The following is an 18228-nucleotide window of genomic DNA, read 5'->3' as shown; positions in this document are numbered from 1 at the left end:
AAACAGACAGCTTCCTTATGTAGATACACCTATACCTAAGACTTTTCTAAATATACCATTGTTACTACCTTTTAACGTTGTCACACAAAAATAATCCATGTATATGTGTATAACAGTAAATACGGAATATCTCTCTTACAAAACTTATCTTTGCATATGTATAAATGGACAGTTATCCATGACTAGCAAGTATGAACCAGTCCAAATGTATGATAAATATCAATAAATATAAATATCAATATTACACATACTTCTTCATCAACTTGTCGTGCTATCTTTTTAATATTTAAATAAGTGAACATATGAATATGCGTACCAATATATATGTGTGTGTACACGCACATACCCATAAATGAATAAATACTAATTTACATATTAATATGCAATACGGAAATAGGTATTTAGTCATTTATGAATATAAGGATGGGAACAGGTGAAGTGAATACCTTTGATTATTTTGTTCCATTGCATTGTTCTGCTGGGAAACCTTTGGTCCTGGCATTCATGTGGATACCACCTGACATGTTCCACCCACTCAAACACCGTTGCAGACCAAGTACCCCCCCTCATGGCAACAGTACTCCCCAATGGCAGTGGCCCCCCAGCAGGATAATGCACCATGCCACACTGCAAACATGGCTCAGGAATCACCCAAGGAATGTGACAAAGACCTCAAAGTGTCAACTGGGGCGACAGTAGCTCAGTCCATAGGGACTTGGGTTGGGAACCAGAGGATCGCCTGTTTGAGTCCCCGTCCGGACCAAAATATGGAGTGTGGACTGGTGGCTGGAGAGGTGCCAGTTCACCTCCTGGGCACTGCCGAGGTGCCTTTGAGCAAGGCACCGAACCCCCCAACCGCTCGGGGCGCCTCACTCTAACATCTCTCCACTTTGTGCATGTATAGGTCCTGTTTATGCACGTGTGTGTCTTTCGGACCTGTGTGTAATTGACAAGCAAGAGTGAAAACATTGAATTTCCCTTTAGGGGGATTAATAAAGTAAATAAACTTAAACCTGGCCTCCAAATTCCCCAGATCCCAGTCTGAATGAGCATCTGTGGCACGTGCCGTTAACCCACCTCACAACCCACTGGACTAAATGGATCTGCTGCCAACGCACTGGTGCCAGACACAGCAGGACACTCCCAGTGTCCATGCCTCGACAGGTCAGAGCCAAGTCTGATCCAAGGAGGCCCCACCTTGGATTAGGGTACATCTAGGGTACTGGCACATCACCTTGAGCTTTTTGTCACGCTCCACAGGACATTTCTAAACAGTGTTTGCAGTGTGGCATGGTGCATTATCCTGCTGGGGGGCCACTGCCATTGGGGAGTACTGCTGCCATGAGGAGGGGTACTTGGTCTGCAACGGTGTTTGAGTGGGTGGAACATGTCAGGAGTTCTTCTGACCCACCTTTACATTGACAGGACAAGGAGGACGGCTCGGAGAATCCTGGCAGATAGCTCCCATCCTCTTTCCAGTCAGTTTAAGCTTCTGAAATCTGGGAGGCACTACAGCGTCCCTCTGGCCAAAGTGTTTTTAAAAAGTCCTTTATTCCAAATGCCATCAGCATTCAAGATTTTTCTTTTCTTAACTCTACCAATGTAAAGAACAATTACCACTTTAATTACCCATTGATTTTGATGATTTGTGAAACCCTACGAAAAGTTTAAATGAAACATGAAAATGATGAAAATGACACAGATATTTCTGATATAATAATTTTGTGATACAGATATAATATTAGAAATTGAGCTACATTCCTTTCAGTTTTGATAACACATGGATGTTTTTAATAAACCGTTTCAGGGTGTTTTTAAATAAACAGTTTTATACAATATAAAGGTGTTGTGGCAATGAGGGAACAAAGTACACGATGTTCACATTCCTCACTACACACCTCATTAAGTGATTTTGACCTTCCACGTGTATTTCCTTTACAGAAAACAAGGATATGAATGTTAGTCATTTATATCGAAACGTTTGGCATCACACGGTTGAGCAATAACTGCACATATTGCGTGCTTTAGTGGTTTGCTTATCAAGAAATAGGTGACGCGTCCTGCTCCACATTCACCAACTCATCCCGACCAGAGGGGGTGGGGCTTTGCCAAATACGGTATTGCTACGTCGCCTATGATTGGTCGATGGATCCATAGCTCTGATTTGATTGGTCAGACATGAAGCAGGGGTTGAACATACCGAGAGCCAGCTACTCGACAACAGCAGTAGCAGCTAAAGCCGAAAAAGAGGCGGACTACTGGTCCGCACAATGAAAATTAGCACATCTCAAGTGTAGGTTTTAGCTACAGGAGGACAGTCGTTTGTTCCTTTGTTATTAACACAAGCCCTCAGTCAACTAAAAGGCTTGTCTTCGGTTTATTGTGTAGCCGAGAGAGATTAGAAACCCCCCCAAAGAGCGAGGATGTTGGTCCCCGCGGGAAGATAATGAAGAGGCTGCGCGTTTTGTTGGTGTGCCTCATTGTAGCTCTCCTGTGCTGGTAAGCTAAGCCCGACACCTCCATTCACCTTACTAACGTCACGTCAGACAGGTGACAGCCGTTTCAATAGCTGAACCACGTTTCATGATGATTTTACTGTCCGTCACGTCGCTTTGCTTGATGTCTTTGCCGCAGAGTATGTGTCAGTCATCAGTGTTCAGTGACATGAATCCTCCCTGCTACATAGCTAACATTATCAGCTCGTCACAGTGTGCGGTCAGTGTGATGTTTAACGGATCTGTTGGTAGAAAGAAGAGCCTTTCTAGGGTTGTGTCGGTACTTGACAGAAACTGGTTGATAAAGTTTGATGTTTAAATATTATTTAGTGGGTTAGTATGTTAGCTAGCCAACTGTTGAGTAGCAACATGGCTAACCAACCTAAACCAGTGAGCATGGTGTGTATAGGCAAACCTTCTTGTTTGGTGGCTGGTGGACTAAAGAGTACTTACAGTTACATTGATAAGATGTGCTTTCTTTTTAATATATATAATGATGCAATTATAACTTTACTTCCCTGTAATTAAGGGATTCAATCACTCATTATTTCACAGTTGGTTATTTTTTAATTAAACAAGTTGTCCACCTCTAAAACGCCCAAAAAATTGTGTCACATCCACATCATCAGCTAGTAATGCCCCAATTGATGTCTGAAGATTGTTAAATTCGTCTGTGAAACAAATTTGAACCCAGATGACTCAATTTATAATCATATGACATACAAAAAGCAAGTCTTTCTCTGCATTTGTTGCAAAAAATACAGCGTATGTAGGCATTGTTTTAACCATACAACTAGTAGTAGTCAAATTTAAAATGGATTTACTTTATGTGGGTACCCATTAAGTCTAGATACACATCACAGACACACAAGATCCACTGCAAAACACTAAAGAGCAAGAGTTTACAGTCTGGTGAAAACACTGTGCAAAATGATTGCATCAGTATACTTTTAGAAATATAACAGATCTGTCATGACATTCAACATTGCACATAAGTTGCACTCTAATGCACGTGTGGGTAGTTCTTTGCCAGAGTACATGGACCCAGAGGTGACATTTGGTAGATTAACGTAACTCATGAATTTGTGTAATCTCTGAGGCACGGAGCAGGTAACAATGCGCAGGGTTTGTGAAATGGGATTAACAGGCCGGCTAACATGCCACCTCTATCCAGATTGGTGACTCAGGAGCTGTTAACCTTTCAACGTGTGGCCTGCAGACTATTGTGTCTTTCTGTGCTGTCCTGGTCATTTCTTTGCAACAATTTACCATCACATTCCTGACAATGTAGAGATGATTTAGTTCTTTTGGAGACTGTATAATCTTTGCCATGATAAAACAAATGCAACACACATTTGATGGATTATTAGTTGTAGAAAGTACTTCCGTTTGTAAACCTTTAAAAACTTGGTACTTTCAAATGATGTAATACTCTTACTTCAGTGTGATGTCTCCTCCGTCATTACAATGTTTCCAGGAAATGATACCTTGATACCTGTTTTACCACTGCAGAGCCAACAGTAGTTCTGTAGTGGTAACACACAGGGCAAGGAATATCCATTGCATTCATACTTAAGGTCCCTGATCATTATATCCTGTACAAGTTGTTGTTTTTCTTCTCTTGGAAACAGTTTTCAATGCTCACACTTTATTGAGCATGACATGAATGTGATTTTTGTGCTGTCATACAAAAATTAGCTGTCTTCAGTATGCAGTCTGGTGTACTACCTTAAAGTATTCATTTTTTTGCAAAATGGTTTAAAAGAAGTCTAAATATTTGGTCAGACTGACAAGTTAAATACAAGCTCACTGATTTAGACTATGGTAAATCCTTGTTACTTTATTTCCTGAAGAATGATCACATTCCCAAAGGTTATTTCAAGAGTTCAGGTATTGCTGGGATAAGCTTTAGCATAGATTTTCATCTTTATATTAGGCAAATAAAATAGAAAAAAACATGAGAACATTAAAACACAGCAGTTAGGCAGAACAGGGTTCAGCAAGTCAAACAGGGAACTGACTGAGGGATCAACACATTTGTTGTCAGTCATTTAAATTCAAGAAGGGAATATTGGATTATAGAGTAAATTCACGAATGAGACAGCCTTACCTGTTCACGGCTATATTTGATTACAGCCTTGCATGTCAGGTGTTTGCTTGCTTAAAACCTTGGTGCACATTTTCACTTTCCCACAAACTAACTAATGGCCATGAAACCGCACGCACAGACTTCATTACTGATGCAAACCCTTTTAGCGTGCTGCTGTCGGCTTCTCACTCCTCTGTGCCAGCTCTCACACGTCCCAGTGGGAACACAGACACAGGGAATGCAGTCCTTGCAGTAATCCAAAGGTTTCCAAGGCAGCAGTAATTTTAGGCAGAAAGGGCCTCTGTATCTGGAGGCTGGTGGCGAAAGCCTGTTGGGGGTGCATCAGTCTGTCGCTGTGATTCCCCTGCTGTTTTTTAATAACCCTGTGCGGCTTTTATTTGTTACGTGAAGTGTTGTTCTCTGTGTATTACTGTGAGACTACTTTTACTGATCAGCTTGAGATCTTTGTGCTGCAGTGTTTAGAAACGCACACCAAAATGTATTCTGTGTGTGTGTCACGCTCCTGTAGTCAGCAACTGTGGGCTCTTAACTGTGTGTGCTGCAAGCTAGCTTAGGCTGTTGACATCAGCATCACTAGAGAAAGCGTGCATGTGTACTTGAGTGTGTTTGTGTGAGGGGTGCACGTTCCCAGCCATGTTGTCAGTAATCATAGCTCACCACATGCCTATTTTCTCCCCATTTAGATTTTAACTTTAGTTTCTCAACATCAGTTAAGTGTGGTGTGTGTCAGCACTTTTCTCTGTAGTAAACACTGTCGGACTTTCCCTCCAACAGTTGACGTGTTTCTGCTAATTCTGTATTCTGTTAAAGTACCTGCGTGGGTAAATAAATAATTGGATTGTTATTATTGCATTTGTACAGGTCAGGACAGGAACATGCTCAAGAGTAATAGCTGCACGTGTTGTCATCATCTCATTCTGTCCCTGTGTCATAGGCTCATTAGTTTCACAGCCATTTGAAGATTATTGTTATGTAATGTGATTAGCACTTATGAGATAACTCTGCAGCCAACTGTCCAACGGGGGACTTCATAGTATATTCCATTAAGCATAACAAAAGTCGCGAAGCATTACAATTCTCTTGAGCGTGTGCAAGTAAAATGAAGCTGTCCACTCAGTGCTGTTGAATTTAAATGTGCTGACTCGCCTGATTGTTTTATAATTCAGTGTCTGTGCTGCTGATTAGTCTGATATGCAATTAAATTACTTTGATGCAGTTTAAATTACTCTGGGGTACTGCTGTGTGTTCCTCCTTGTGCTTGCATTACCCAAAGAGGTGTTTTGATGTTCGTGCCGTATGTTTTGACATTAGTCCAGTAACAGAACACCGTGGGTTTAGCTCGTCCAACCTGTTTCCTTTCCTAGGTCATCTATAGGATGGGACTGTCTATAGGGGCTTTCACTCACTCTCTGCTGCCAGATCAGGGTTTCCCAACTTGCAGCTTGAAGTCTTGAGCAATCTTGTGTAGAGCATCTGTTTTGTGGCACAAATATTTTTGGAAAGCTCACAATATGTTAAGGGGCTAATGGAGTTTGTTAAACATAGCATCAGGAGAATTCCCCTTCACTACACACACACTTTGCAGTGTTGTGAATAAACAAAGGTTTAAAAGTATTTCTTGACAGTGTGCTCATCTGAGCGGTGTCCTCTAAAACCTGCTCAAAGGCAACGTAAACACTTTTTGCATAGCAGGAAACCAGTGTATAGCCATAGGACCCCCTCGTTAAAAGAACTGTGTCGTAAAAGTTCCCCTTTTGGGGCAGTTGTTGCATAAGTAGATCCGCCTTGAGGTGCCCACGTGTGCAAGTGGCCAAGGAGACTGTTGTCACTGATAGCACTGCCTATATTTGCCACCAGCAGACACTCACCAGCACCTGTATCGGGCACTGAGAGAAAATGACAGAGAAACAGAGAAGGCTCTGTGTGTGTTATTTGGCTGCTCCAGCCATGAAAGAGGAGGGAGGGGCTGGGACTTGAAGGTGAAATTGAAGGTAACAAAGCCTTGCCTTGGGACACGGTGACGATGTTGATTACCCGAGCCTTTCCCCGAAGCCCATCACCTCCTAGCTATGCATTTCATCCAGCTGCCTTGTAACGTTTATGGTCCTGTAATACAGTATGGCTGCTGTGATTTGCAGTGTCAACACGTGCTTGTTTTTTCTGTCCTTTTAGCTCTGCTTTTATTAGATGACTCCTTTGTTGTCCTGCTGGGTTCCTTGTGAAAGCAGTCTGATCGAAGGTTAAAGGAGAATCTCAAATGTGACGGGAGCATTCTCTGGTATTTTCCCAATATTTACCCAATTTTCTGTTTTTAAGAGCACATTTGCCACATTCTGACGTCATGTTGAGTCATGTTTTGGGTGGTCAGAGGAGTATGATCAGTGAGTGATCTCATCCAACCTGGGGGTATCGAGATACATTGCATATACTGTCTTTCATATCGTCTGAAGGACATTGTTGATATTAATTTATGAGTTGCAGACGTCTGCCCCAATATTTCCTTATCCAGAAGTGCCCACATACCGTACTGTCACGCTATGCAGGTAATGTGCATGAGGACATACTGATTCACAGATAAGACATACATGATTTCTTGACATTCTGTTAAAGTCAGTCACTTGACTAGAAGAAACTCATTGTTTTATCATGGAAAAATTCAGATAACCAGCTCTTATACAGTGGAGCAATAGGAGTCTATGCTTGCTCCAGTTTGTCACTAAAGGGTTGTTAAGTTGGTTTGTGTTCTTATCTTCTCTTGATTCAGTTTCTGAGGGAAGATGTTGCATATCTCAGCTCTGTTCAATGGTATCTGAGGTACTCCTTTTTAAAAACTTGTGAATTTAAATCATTGATTAACTTACAAAGAATGCAGTTGGATTTGTTTTTTAAGCAAAACAAAAGCCTCAAGGTTATCTGTCAGAGCAAACATGACACTTCACCTACATGTCAGAAAACAGCAGAATTATCATCTGCAGCAAGGAAAACAGGCCCGGGCCTCTTGTTCTTAGACATAGGTGTTTGTCATCTTTTCTTTGAGTTTAATCAAATCAATCAATCACCAGATAATGTGTGCCTTTCCGCATTGTCAATGTTCAATTTGAAAAACAGACTAGGCTGAACTGATTGGTCAATCATGTACTCGATCAGCAGAAAATTGATCCAAGTCAAGTCAGTTTTTCAATAAAAACACCAAACATTTGGGGGTCTCGTTTGATATCGCTTTGATAGCAAATTAAATTTCTTTGTTTTTTGATTGGCAGACACAATAAGCAATCTGAAGACATCACTTCCTGTCGAAAGAAATAAAAACAGGCACTTGTCATTAGGTGTAGATTTTGTTATATTAATCAAAAGAATAAAACCCTCTACAGAAGACTACTTCCATTTGTCAGACTGAGAGACTGGGTCTAACTAGCTGTTACACCATGTTACTGTACGTTCACACCAACAGCGACCAGAGCTTCCAAAGCGGCGGAAGTCATTCATTGTCAATGAGAGCCCGGGGACTTGGGCGACCTTGTCGTCAGCCACACGTCTTGGGCGACCAAAGCGACCGGAGTGGGTCCAGAGGGGAGTTAAAATTTGTTTAACTTTATGGTAATGAGCTCTGACGCGGTGTGGCGACAACCAATTGGAACGCTGACGTGCTTCGATAAAGCAGGTCCCAGAGAACAAGCCATGTAACTTTGGTTCCTACAGCACACTTGTTCCGACAGTGGATATCGAGAAGTTTATTACTTGCATTCACACCCACTCAGTCCCTTTATAATGTGTCGCTGTTCGGTTACAGAGACCAAAATAAAAAGAGTGAGGCTTGGGGCCGTGTCGCGCAGGTAGTCGGTTGGTCTGGTGAGTGTTAAAGTGTGTAATGTTTGTAATAGAGGAGAGAATTGCAGGCTAATGTTGCGACGTAGCATGCAAGTCTTCCTTGCTTGGTTTTAATGGGATGACATACGTTTTCTGTTTTCATTGACCAAACTTAACTTTCTGTAGGCCAACTACGAGCTTTTTGACTGGACAACAGCAAGCAGCAACTACGCTGCTTTCAAGCCAGTAACCCGCTTTGTGGCTCCTTTAAATTGACAAGCACGATCGAACGTTCAATGATTCACGTGATGAGCAACCAAAGCTGCCACAGATATTTTTGACAGTCGTGCTTCTTGGGTGTCTGCAAGAGACTTTGCCTCTTTGGAAGCTCCTGGTTTGAACGTACAGTAAAGTTAAAAAACACAGTGATAAAACCTTCCCTGTCCTCGACTGTTGGCTTAGAGACCAGAGGCTCCGTAACTGAGTCCATCTTTCTGTTGTTGTTATTGTAGCAGTGTTCAGCACTGCAGGCTGGCCGCTCTGGTTTTATGTGAGGAGACAGAGCTGGACTGGCACTCTAGAGCACACTATTGTTCCTGCCCACTGGCCATGGAGACTGCCGAGCACACTGAGCTCTTTTGCCTGCCGGCCTTCCTGTCCCCCCAGCTGCATGGCGCTCTGTATGTTAATGCTTTATGCTGGCAGCTTTTTATAACATGAGAAATGTGAGGTACTCAGAGTGAGCTAACACCTGAGGCAGACCCAGCGTAAGGTGATGTGAGTACACCAAGGTGTGAAAGGCAGCGGTTGGCGGCAGGGCTGGGTGATCAACACATTATCAAATCCAGATTGCAATAAAATTTCCTTCAATAAAGAAATGAACGTAGGACGCTTGTAGTAAGTATTATTTGTGTGGTGTGTGTTAATCATGAGCAAATCAGGCTGCAGTTTGTACAATACAGTGAGCTTAGGCTGAAGCTTTGACTACTTGTCAGGTGGATAACAGAATCATTGATTTGTAGAGAAACAGAAAACAATGAGTAGAAGCCAGACTTTATTGATCCACTTTGTCTGTTTACTTGACCAAAGAACAACTGGATAACTGAGTAAGAATGCGATATCCGCTTTGAGATAACAGTATTTTGAGTAAAGTCTGGAGACAGTGGAGGTTAGTATAAAGCAGAGACTCATGGTTCGCTGTTAGGTGTCTTGTCTTTTGCCTTAAATGAAAACAAAAAGCAGATGTTAAAAGGATTGAGTGTCATCTGTTTCATTTTTGTGTGAGTCCATCATCTTACATCCTTTACTCAGAAAATAGTTCTCAAGGCTTATTTGAAGTTGGGTGTGCCAAGGTAAATCAAATGCAAACTGCTTTTCACTGCATATCAGCATATCTTTGTGTTGTGGATTCTGCGTCATAAACCTGCATTATGTTCTTGTAGATTTGTTCGTGTGACATATTGTTGAAAAGCTTGCAGTCATCTGCAATGAGCCCCATGGCGGTGCAACTCTGCTACAAGATTCGATTAAGATTCTCTTTTTCTTTCTGGAAAAAGTCTTCGCAGGATCCTGTTGCTCACATAATATTTTTCTGGGAATAGGTAGGCCTGCAGTGAGAGTTGATTGCAGGCCAGTAGCCCGAGGCTTTGTCAGTGGTTAGAATGAAAATATTACTGTTTACTGTATCAGTGAATAGCAATCTGAGGGTGGAGATTGTTGGGTTTTAAAGGTGGAGACTTGCATCAGAACACTTGATCGTGGTGTTGTGTGTGTTTGCGTATGTGAGAGGAGAGTGTGACAAAGGCAAGAGAGTTGATTGACATGAATATTTGTCAAATGATTATTCAGTTTACACTTCTTTTTTTTGTTTGATACTGCGTATACCCACTGAATGTATTTACTGAGCAATTAACAGGGCACGTCGTTCAGCAGGTTTTTAATTGTATGGTATTAATCTAAAGGGCTTTAAAGCATGAGAATTTTCCATCTCATGTTGTTTAAATGCATCCCAAGACTTTACTAATGCTTTGATGCTCTGTGTGTATTTGATAGTTCATTCCACTGAAATCAGCGTCGCTTTTTTCTGTCTTCCTCAAAGGGCACAGTTTTTCCCCACTGAAAATGCTCTGGTTTCTTCTCCTCCCCTCCCCCTCTCTGGCTCACTGCTCCTCACTGTTTACCTTAAGCAGCTACCGACCAGCCCGGCTGTTATGCTTGTGCTGCATGTGGTGGTCTATTTCTTTCTTTTTCTTTGTTAAAGGTTTGGTCTTGTATGCAGCAAGTGATTGACTGAGTGCGTGTCTGCCTTTTCATTAGTCTGGGTGAGGGCAATGTACAGAGAGGGACTCCCTGTCCATTGTTGATGTACAGTGCTAAAGAACATTGTGTACTAAAGCTAATAATGGCATGTTTTGCTTAAGCTTGGATCTCAAGACATACCAACACCATCAAATCCACTTTCTTCAAGTCGCCTGCTAAATGTAAGATCCCATTATCTTATTTCACAGGCTGAAATAAATAGATTTGAAAAATGGGCGTCAGAATCAAATAATTTGCAGCTCATTGATCCAGAAAAAAATTGCTAAATATCAAGATAGTATGTATGCATGTAATGTATGAGCCAGAATATCAAAGTCGTCCTGTCAGTTTCCAGGGTTTGAAAAAACATGACGATTCCCTGCTCGAACTGTTTACACTGTAGTATGCATGGTGGTAAATGTAAGCGTTCACTACGCCGCAGCACATGGGTACACTGTGTTCTTAGGTGAATCTTTGATGAGTTTTTGTTCCCCTGCTGTGCCTGACGAAGCATTCATACTGACTAGCATTCACGCATTCATTGTTCACTCCACACCCACCCATGCTAACCCACCCTGGCAAAGTAGCTTTTCCTATCAAATGACATTATATCACATGACTGCGTCCGTCAGACCTATTGTCCAGGGCCGATGTTCCTGATGTCGCATTCCCAAGCCTCTTTGATCCCTGTCTGACTGCTGCGATGCTTCACAGTGTCACAGCTTCACTGTTGCCACCATGCTGTGACTGTAGGTCTTTTGTTTAGCTTCGTAACAGAGAGATTCATGTTTAATTTGCTGATAAATACATTATTACAAAGGCATTTAACACATTGGTATAGATACAATAAAAAACAATGTAAATGCCAATATTGTTATGTTTTCACCAATCAACCCAGACGATAACTGCTTAATTGTATAACCAGTAATTTAAAGGGAAATATCACCCCAAAATTAAAATACAAATATTTTTCCACCTGTCTGTAGTGCTTTTTATCAGTCTTGATTGTTTTGGTGTGAGTTGCCTAATGTTGGAGATGTCGGCCGTTGAGGTCTCTGCCTTTTCTTCAGTATATTAGAACTAGATGTTGGGTTGGGTACTGTTCACATTTTATCGATACAGACACCAGTACCTGTAATTTAGTACAGACACCCAACGGTACCTTTTTCGGTGCTTTACTTTTGTAGTAAAATATAAATGGCATTTTTGAACAAGCTGCAGGGGTCACGTTGTAGACCGAAGCACAATTCTGCTCTTTTCTAATCACACATGGAGCTAATATTCTGTCTCTGTCAGTCTGTCTCCTTGTGTGTATGTGTGTCTGCACATCTAGCAGTGATACTAAAATAATATAGAAATGAAAATAGACCAGAAACCGAAACTATCTTGGGAGATTGACACTCAGATCGGTGCTGCAGCAATAGTTGTGGCTCGCTTGGAAGCCAGTGAAGAACTTCCCAGGTTTAGGCGGCTTCCACCTCTGTCTGAAGTTGAACCCGGCAGCTCCGCAGAGCTCCATTGCTGGCGTCGGAGCTCCATGGCTGACTCTCAGGCTTTGGGGCGCTTCATGGCACTTCCTCCTCTTGTTCAATACCTGGCGTTCCCACTCAGACGTGTTCTCAAGTACTGAAATTTGGCACTGAATACTTAAACATGAATCAGTATTTGGTAGTATTGATGTCATTCAGTCGGTACCCGTAAAAGTACCAAGTTCGGTTCCTAACTAGATGGCACTCAGCTTGTGGTTCTCAAAGGACTAAAAAAAAAACAAAAATCAACTGCAGTGTCTCTTACCAGAGGTCATGACCCGGTTACTCAAGATAATCCACAGACCTTGTGAGTAGTTTCATATGGAAACTATTTTCTCTCTACCAAACTACACCTGCAATGGTATCACTGTGCAGAGAGATTTTGCATTTTCTTAGTATCAAAAATGCTGTTTGTATCTGACTTGGTGCTATTTTTGTGTTATTGAGGTTTGAATTAGTTTTTTCTGAATTGTTGCATTAATGATTTAATGTAGACAACACACAGATCTCGAGCTGTTCAGCTTTAATTTTGGATGAAAATGTCCTAAATGTCAGCAGGCTGAAGGCATTTCAGGTAAATGAGCAGCAGTCTCTCTGCCAACATGTAACTTGGCCTACTTTGTGCTTCAGGTTTGCCTCCAAATAGAGGTGTGTCTGTTCATTCACGCTACATCCTAGAAAGAGGCTCCTGTGTAAATTTTGAAGTATTTACTTGCGTCACAGAGGCGGTGTAGTCAGAGAAGGATCCTTGTGTAGCAGAAAGGCAAACAAGCTTTACAAATAGCTTCAACTAGTGTGGATTAATACGAGTATGTGGCCTTTCACTATATTAGATGAACTGTAGTGTTTTATCAAACTGTGATTATCTGGCTTTAAGTAGAAACAGGATGAAGTATTGTTGTTCTGCCAGGAACCACTGGGCATGTGCCAATGCGTTTATTAGCATGGCATTTTAACGAGAATAATAAGAAAGCGACCAATCAGGTTCTGTTTGAACAGAGAGTGTGACATCTGTTTTGTCCCATGGGTTAAACAGAGCTTTATAAATCCAGGCAAATATATTATCAACTCATTTTCTTACATATCCCTTTAATGCAGGGGGTGAATTTATATTTTAAGCTTGTTGCCTTCACTTATTTTAGACAGGCTCCTTCCTTGAAGTAAAAACAATAAGTAAAATCATACGAGTAGCACTTTGCATTTGATTTAAGAACAGTATAATGTTTCCTGTCAATATCTGTGTGTGTTGATGTTCAGTTTTGAGCACATGTATGTATTAAAGTTTGAAAAATACACACCAAAGAATCTTGATGTTAATATTCGCTTGTAAAAACTTGTTTGATCACAGCAGATCTGGATCCACTGGTTTCTGTCCAAGAAAAGACACAACCAAATCTGGAAATGAGTCGAGCATATGTAAAAAATTATCTTCATATCTAGCTAATTATGACCAAACCTGCAACTTTGATTTTAGGAGCTATTTCTTTGATCATAGATTTTCTTCTTTTTTATACTGAAAGTTTTATCCAGTCAAGTCTTACGGCAAATTGCATTTCTGTTTTGTTTCAAAGATTGTTCGTATTTCTCCACCTTCTTGGTTCTGCACATTCATGTTTATCCTATGACTTTCTACCTGTTGGGAACTTGTAACAGGTTAGGAAAGCTCTACAGCTCTCCTAAATCTTACAGCAGAGAGAGATTCAGAAAGTAAGTTGCTTTCACCCCTAAGGCTAAAAGTTGAACCAGAAAAGCTTCACTCTGAGAGTTTTGTGCCAGTTAGGACTAATTCTTTTCTGCTCTGAGATGCTTGATATGTACAGACCCAGATCCTGGTGCCAGGAATGGGCTTGGGGTCATAATTCTTTAGACAGGATGACGTATATGGCGTATGCCTCTGTAGAGACAGGTATAGGTGCAGGAATGAGTCCTAAAACCTGGAAATGAGTTTGCATGACATTCGACCTTCTACAACATAAATTATGCAGGTAAAAACCCCATTTATGAATTTTAAAGCATTTACATGTCTGAAAAAAGGCAGTTGCTTATTAGGATGGGAAAACAAAGAAATCTACACTATTAAAAAGTTACTGAACTGTATTTAAAGTACTTAAGCCCTTCATTACACTCCCTTTTTTACTATATATATAATAATATCATAATTCCCTCTAATATCTATTTTATTTTGCTGTAAAAACATAAACAAATTTCTCCTTCAAATAACCCTATTTTTTTCAAGTCTCTCCCCAAAACTACATTTTAAAAGATTAAATCTGAAAGATGGGACACAGGTGCTACTAGCCATCTCGTCACACAACCGTGACATCGTAGAGCCCATTCGCGAAACAGACATTGTATACCTCTTGTACCTGCTTATTAATTCAACTTTCTGGTTGTTAGTTTTGAGCCCTGCTTTTTAGCCTGCGATGGGCCGATGACTGTAAACAGGGTGGATGTCGGCTGATTCCGATGTTAAGCTGATAAATCTGCGCGTCCCTAGTTGCTAACAAGTTGCCAAATGAGACGACAGAACGCCATCATGCCGAGCACAGCTTTACAGCCTCGTGGTGGTGGTGACGTCGAAGTCATGCGACCGTGGTGTATGTTGTTTTACTTCTAGTAAGTGCATTTATGCTTCAAAAATCATAAAAATGGTGTTTACCTGTGAAGATTATTCTTGCTGAATAAATGTACAATCTACAATAAATTTACACAGAGTTTATTTTCTGCAATAATCCAAAAACATTTGAAAACTGCCATTGGCTTTTTGTTGAGGGAACCAGGGTATGGTGATTTCTGGGTTGGGCTACAAAAAGAAACACGTCATCCATGAACAACACAACATGTCAGCACACACCCCCCATTCCAGCCCCATTTACCACTTAGTGCCTTTGGTCTGTCCATGCAGAAGAAGATGAACAAATAGAGCAGCAGTGCTCATCTACAGGGCTAATGTGTTTGCTGCAGTAAAGTAGAAAAAGTGATCATCCATTCCCTCAAATCTTTCTCTTGACCCCACTGTTTGTAGGAGAAAGTGGTCAGATGTTCGAATAATATGAAGAATTTGCAGCCGTCAGAAGATCTGGCATTGACGGTTCATTTCTGAATCTGTGTTTTGAATTTCACAGTCCTCGAGTGTAGAGTAGAGCCATTTTAATTTCAGGCAGAAGTCGGAGAGTTCACTTTTCCAAAGTAAATCTTGTCATGCCCTGGGCTGGCTTTGCAAGTCACACTGGAAGAGGAGTGTACTCCATGTGTGGAAGAATTCAAGACAGTGTACACCAGAGGGAAAAGAAGGCAAATCAAGGAAAAACTGCTCTTAATGTAGGCCGACTTACTTCCCTGATAATGAAAAATATCCTATTCTCTTTGGGTTGAGCTGAAATCAATGTGTCTTCAGTTAACAGATGTACCATAGGCAAGGTGGTAGGGTCCGGTTCAGAAATGTGTGTGTTTGTGTGTGTGAGTTAAGAGAGCTGTTCACCAGTCCAGCCACTATGCCCTGGCTGCCACAGAGATGCACCAGTGGAGAGGATTATGGAGGATCAGCAGGCTTTAAAACAAACTGCTGCTCTACATTATTCCATGCTTCGATGTGGAGGAAAATCAGGACGGACAGGCAAACCTACACACACAAACACGCTCAGTCCTCTAAGGCCGAGCTTTTAGGCTCTGCCCCCACTTTCTCTCTAAACGGTGACGACATGTTTTTGTCTGCCCGGCAGATGCGCTGGCCTACTTTTACTGGCGATCCCTGGCACACCTCCCTGCCCCACAATCCACCTCTGTCCACGTGGTTCCTGGATTCTCTCTCTTCAGCTCTTTTTCTCTGTATCTCCCTCTCTGACTGTTTTTTCTGTCGGCCGTAGAAGTCAACAGTGTGTTATGTGAATATGAACTCTCTGCCTGCTTAAAGGATTTATTCTCTGAGATGTTGCTCTGAGACCAAACAGCTGGATTTATTCAGCAGTTTTATTTGGTGTGTGTTTTTGCTCTCACCAAGCATGTGATTAGGCTTTGGTGAGTTGACCGACCAGTTTAAAGGGAAACTTGAACTAACTCACTCCGTCATCACACTGTTCTCCATCAGCCTCTCTCGCATTTTTAACCCATCTTCCTGCACCACACATCATCTATCAAGAATAATCTAAATTTCAGTGAAAAACATCACAAGACTCCCCCCTTTTGGGAAGATAGAAGACAGACACACTGTTCTCCAGAAGTGTGGACTCAAGTCACATGACTTGGACTTGAGTCAGACTCGAGTCACAAATCTGATTTCTTTAGATTAGACTTGAAAACATTAAAAAAGACTTGAAATTCAACTTGGGCCTTAACATCAGTGACTTGCGACTTCATACAACTAACGTTACAACATGAAAATAAGACAACAATAACAATACTATATTTAAAACATTGTTAAGAGCTGAGAAAAATAATGTGTACAGAAGCAAAAATAGAACAAAAGGAAATAGAACACAAAAGTTTCAAATCAAACACTACAAATCAGGCGTTAAAAGGGAAAGTTTGCCTATAAAAATATGTTTTAAGCAATGATTTAAAAATGGGTAATATGCTATCCGGCCTGATCTCCTCAGGCAGAGGATTCCGGAGCCTCTTGGCCTTGATGGCAAAAACCCAGTCACTTTTAGTTATCATCCTCGATGTAGGGATGACTAGAGAGGGAAGGCTTGAGGATCTCAGGTCACGTCTTGGAGCACAGGTTAGCTCAGCCATATAACTGGGGGTTAAACCATGTTGAGCTTTAGTTATTAAAATAATCTTAAAATCAGTTCTCTAGTTAAGTGGCAACCAATGAAAGAAGGTGATGATCAGGGTGATATGTGACCTACAGTTTGTCCCAGTTTAAATACGAGCTGCAGCGTTCTGCACTAGTTGAAGCGGAGCTACTGGAGATTTACTGAGGCATGTAAACAGTGTGTTACAGCAGTTGAGACGCGAGAATACAAAAGCATGAGTAAGCTTTTCTAGGTCAGGAAAAGACACAGCTGATTTAAGTTAACACTATACATTCCTAGCAAGTCAGCACTTAATTCCCCAGATCCACTTTGTTTGAACTGATCCAACAGCGCCCATAAGGAAATAACGCTGGGTTACTGAGCAGTAGTTGGAAAACCCTCATAAAGATAATTAGATAACAAAAACTATGTGATGCTCAACAAGAAATGAACTGCAGTATGCAAAACATGTGGGTCTACAAAGACAACAACAAACTTGTTTTAACAAATAGATCTAAATTTTAAAAAGCACTGATGATTTTTGTAAATTAGTATATTATTACTCTGTTGTTAAAATGGCATTACATTTGGTGAAGAGTTATGACTTGTTTAGGACGTGAAACTTAAAGTGTAAGTCTCAGAACGTGTCTTTGGACTTGGGTGTAAAGACTTAAGACTTGCAAAACGGTGACTTGGTCCCACCTCTGCTATTCACACACACACACACGTAAATTTATAATTAACCATTATAACATAAACCCAGTGACTTTAGTATTTTGTCAAGTAATTTGCCTTCGCCCTCTTCTCACACTTTTGCTCATCTGTCTCCTCTCTCTGTCTTGCCACAGCACTTGACACTGTGACACAGTTTAAGTTTTTCATTTAAGACAATTAAGGCGGGTAAGTCCATCACGTGCTGTCAGTGTGTGTGAGAGAGAAGCTGGTCAGAGATTTAGGCCAGGAGATGGACAGGCAACAACTAATCTACCCTGGCTCTGGTTATATGCTGTTCGTTGCTGTGTCATGCTGTGATTAGTGTGTACGATTCTGTTTACCGTGTTTTCAATCAATCAATCAATTTTATTTATAAAGCCCAATATCACAAATCACAATTTGCTTCACAGGGCTTTACAGCATACGACATCCCTCTGTCCTTATGACCCTCGCAGCGGATAAGGAAAAACTCCCCAAAAAAAAACCCTTTAACGGGGAAAAAAACGGTAGAAACCTCAGGAAGAGCAACTGAGGAGGGA

At 41.2% G+C, this 18228-nt stretch overlaps 1 protein-coding gene across 4 annotated transcripts in view; it reads left to right on the top strand.

The window, feature by feature from the left end:
- The first annotated feature begins 2221 nt into the window (after positions 1–2221).
- Positions 2222–18228, top strand: part of suco (SUN domain containing ossification factor) — a 53051-nt gene continuing 37044 nt past the window's right edge. For all 4 annotated transcript variants that reach the window (XM_050054056.1, XM_050054055.1, XM_050054054.1 and 1 more), the window contains exon 1: positions 2222–2499. In XM_050054056.1, the coding sequence (XP_049910013.1) occupies positions 2447–2499 (53 nt within the window). In that variant the 5' untranslated portion in view covers positions 2222–2446. The remainder of the gene's footprint in view (positions 2500–18228) is intronic.

The sequence above is a fragment of the Epinephelus moara genome, chromosome 10, assembly GCF_006386435.1.
Source record: "Epinephelus moara isolate mb chromosome 10, YSFRI_EMoa_1.0, whole genome shotgun sequence".
NCBI classification, from domain to species: domain Eukaryota; kingdom Metazoa; phylum Chordata; class Actinopteri; order Perciformes; family Serranidae; genus Epinephelus; species Epinephelus moara.
Note: the sequence above shows the minus strand (reverse complement) of the source record. Positions and strands in the feature narration are given on the sequence as shown.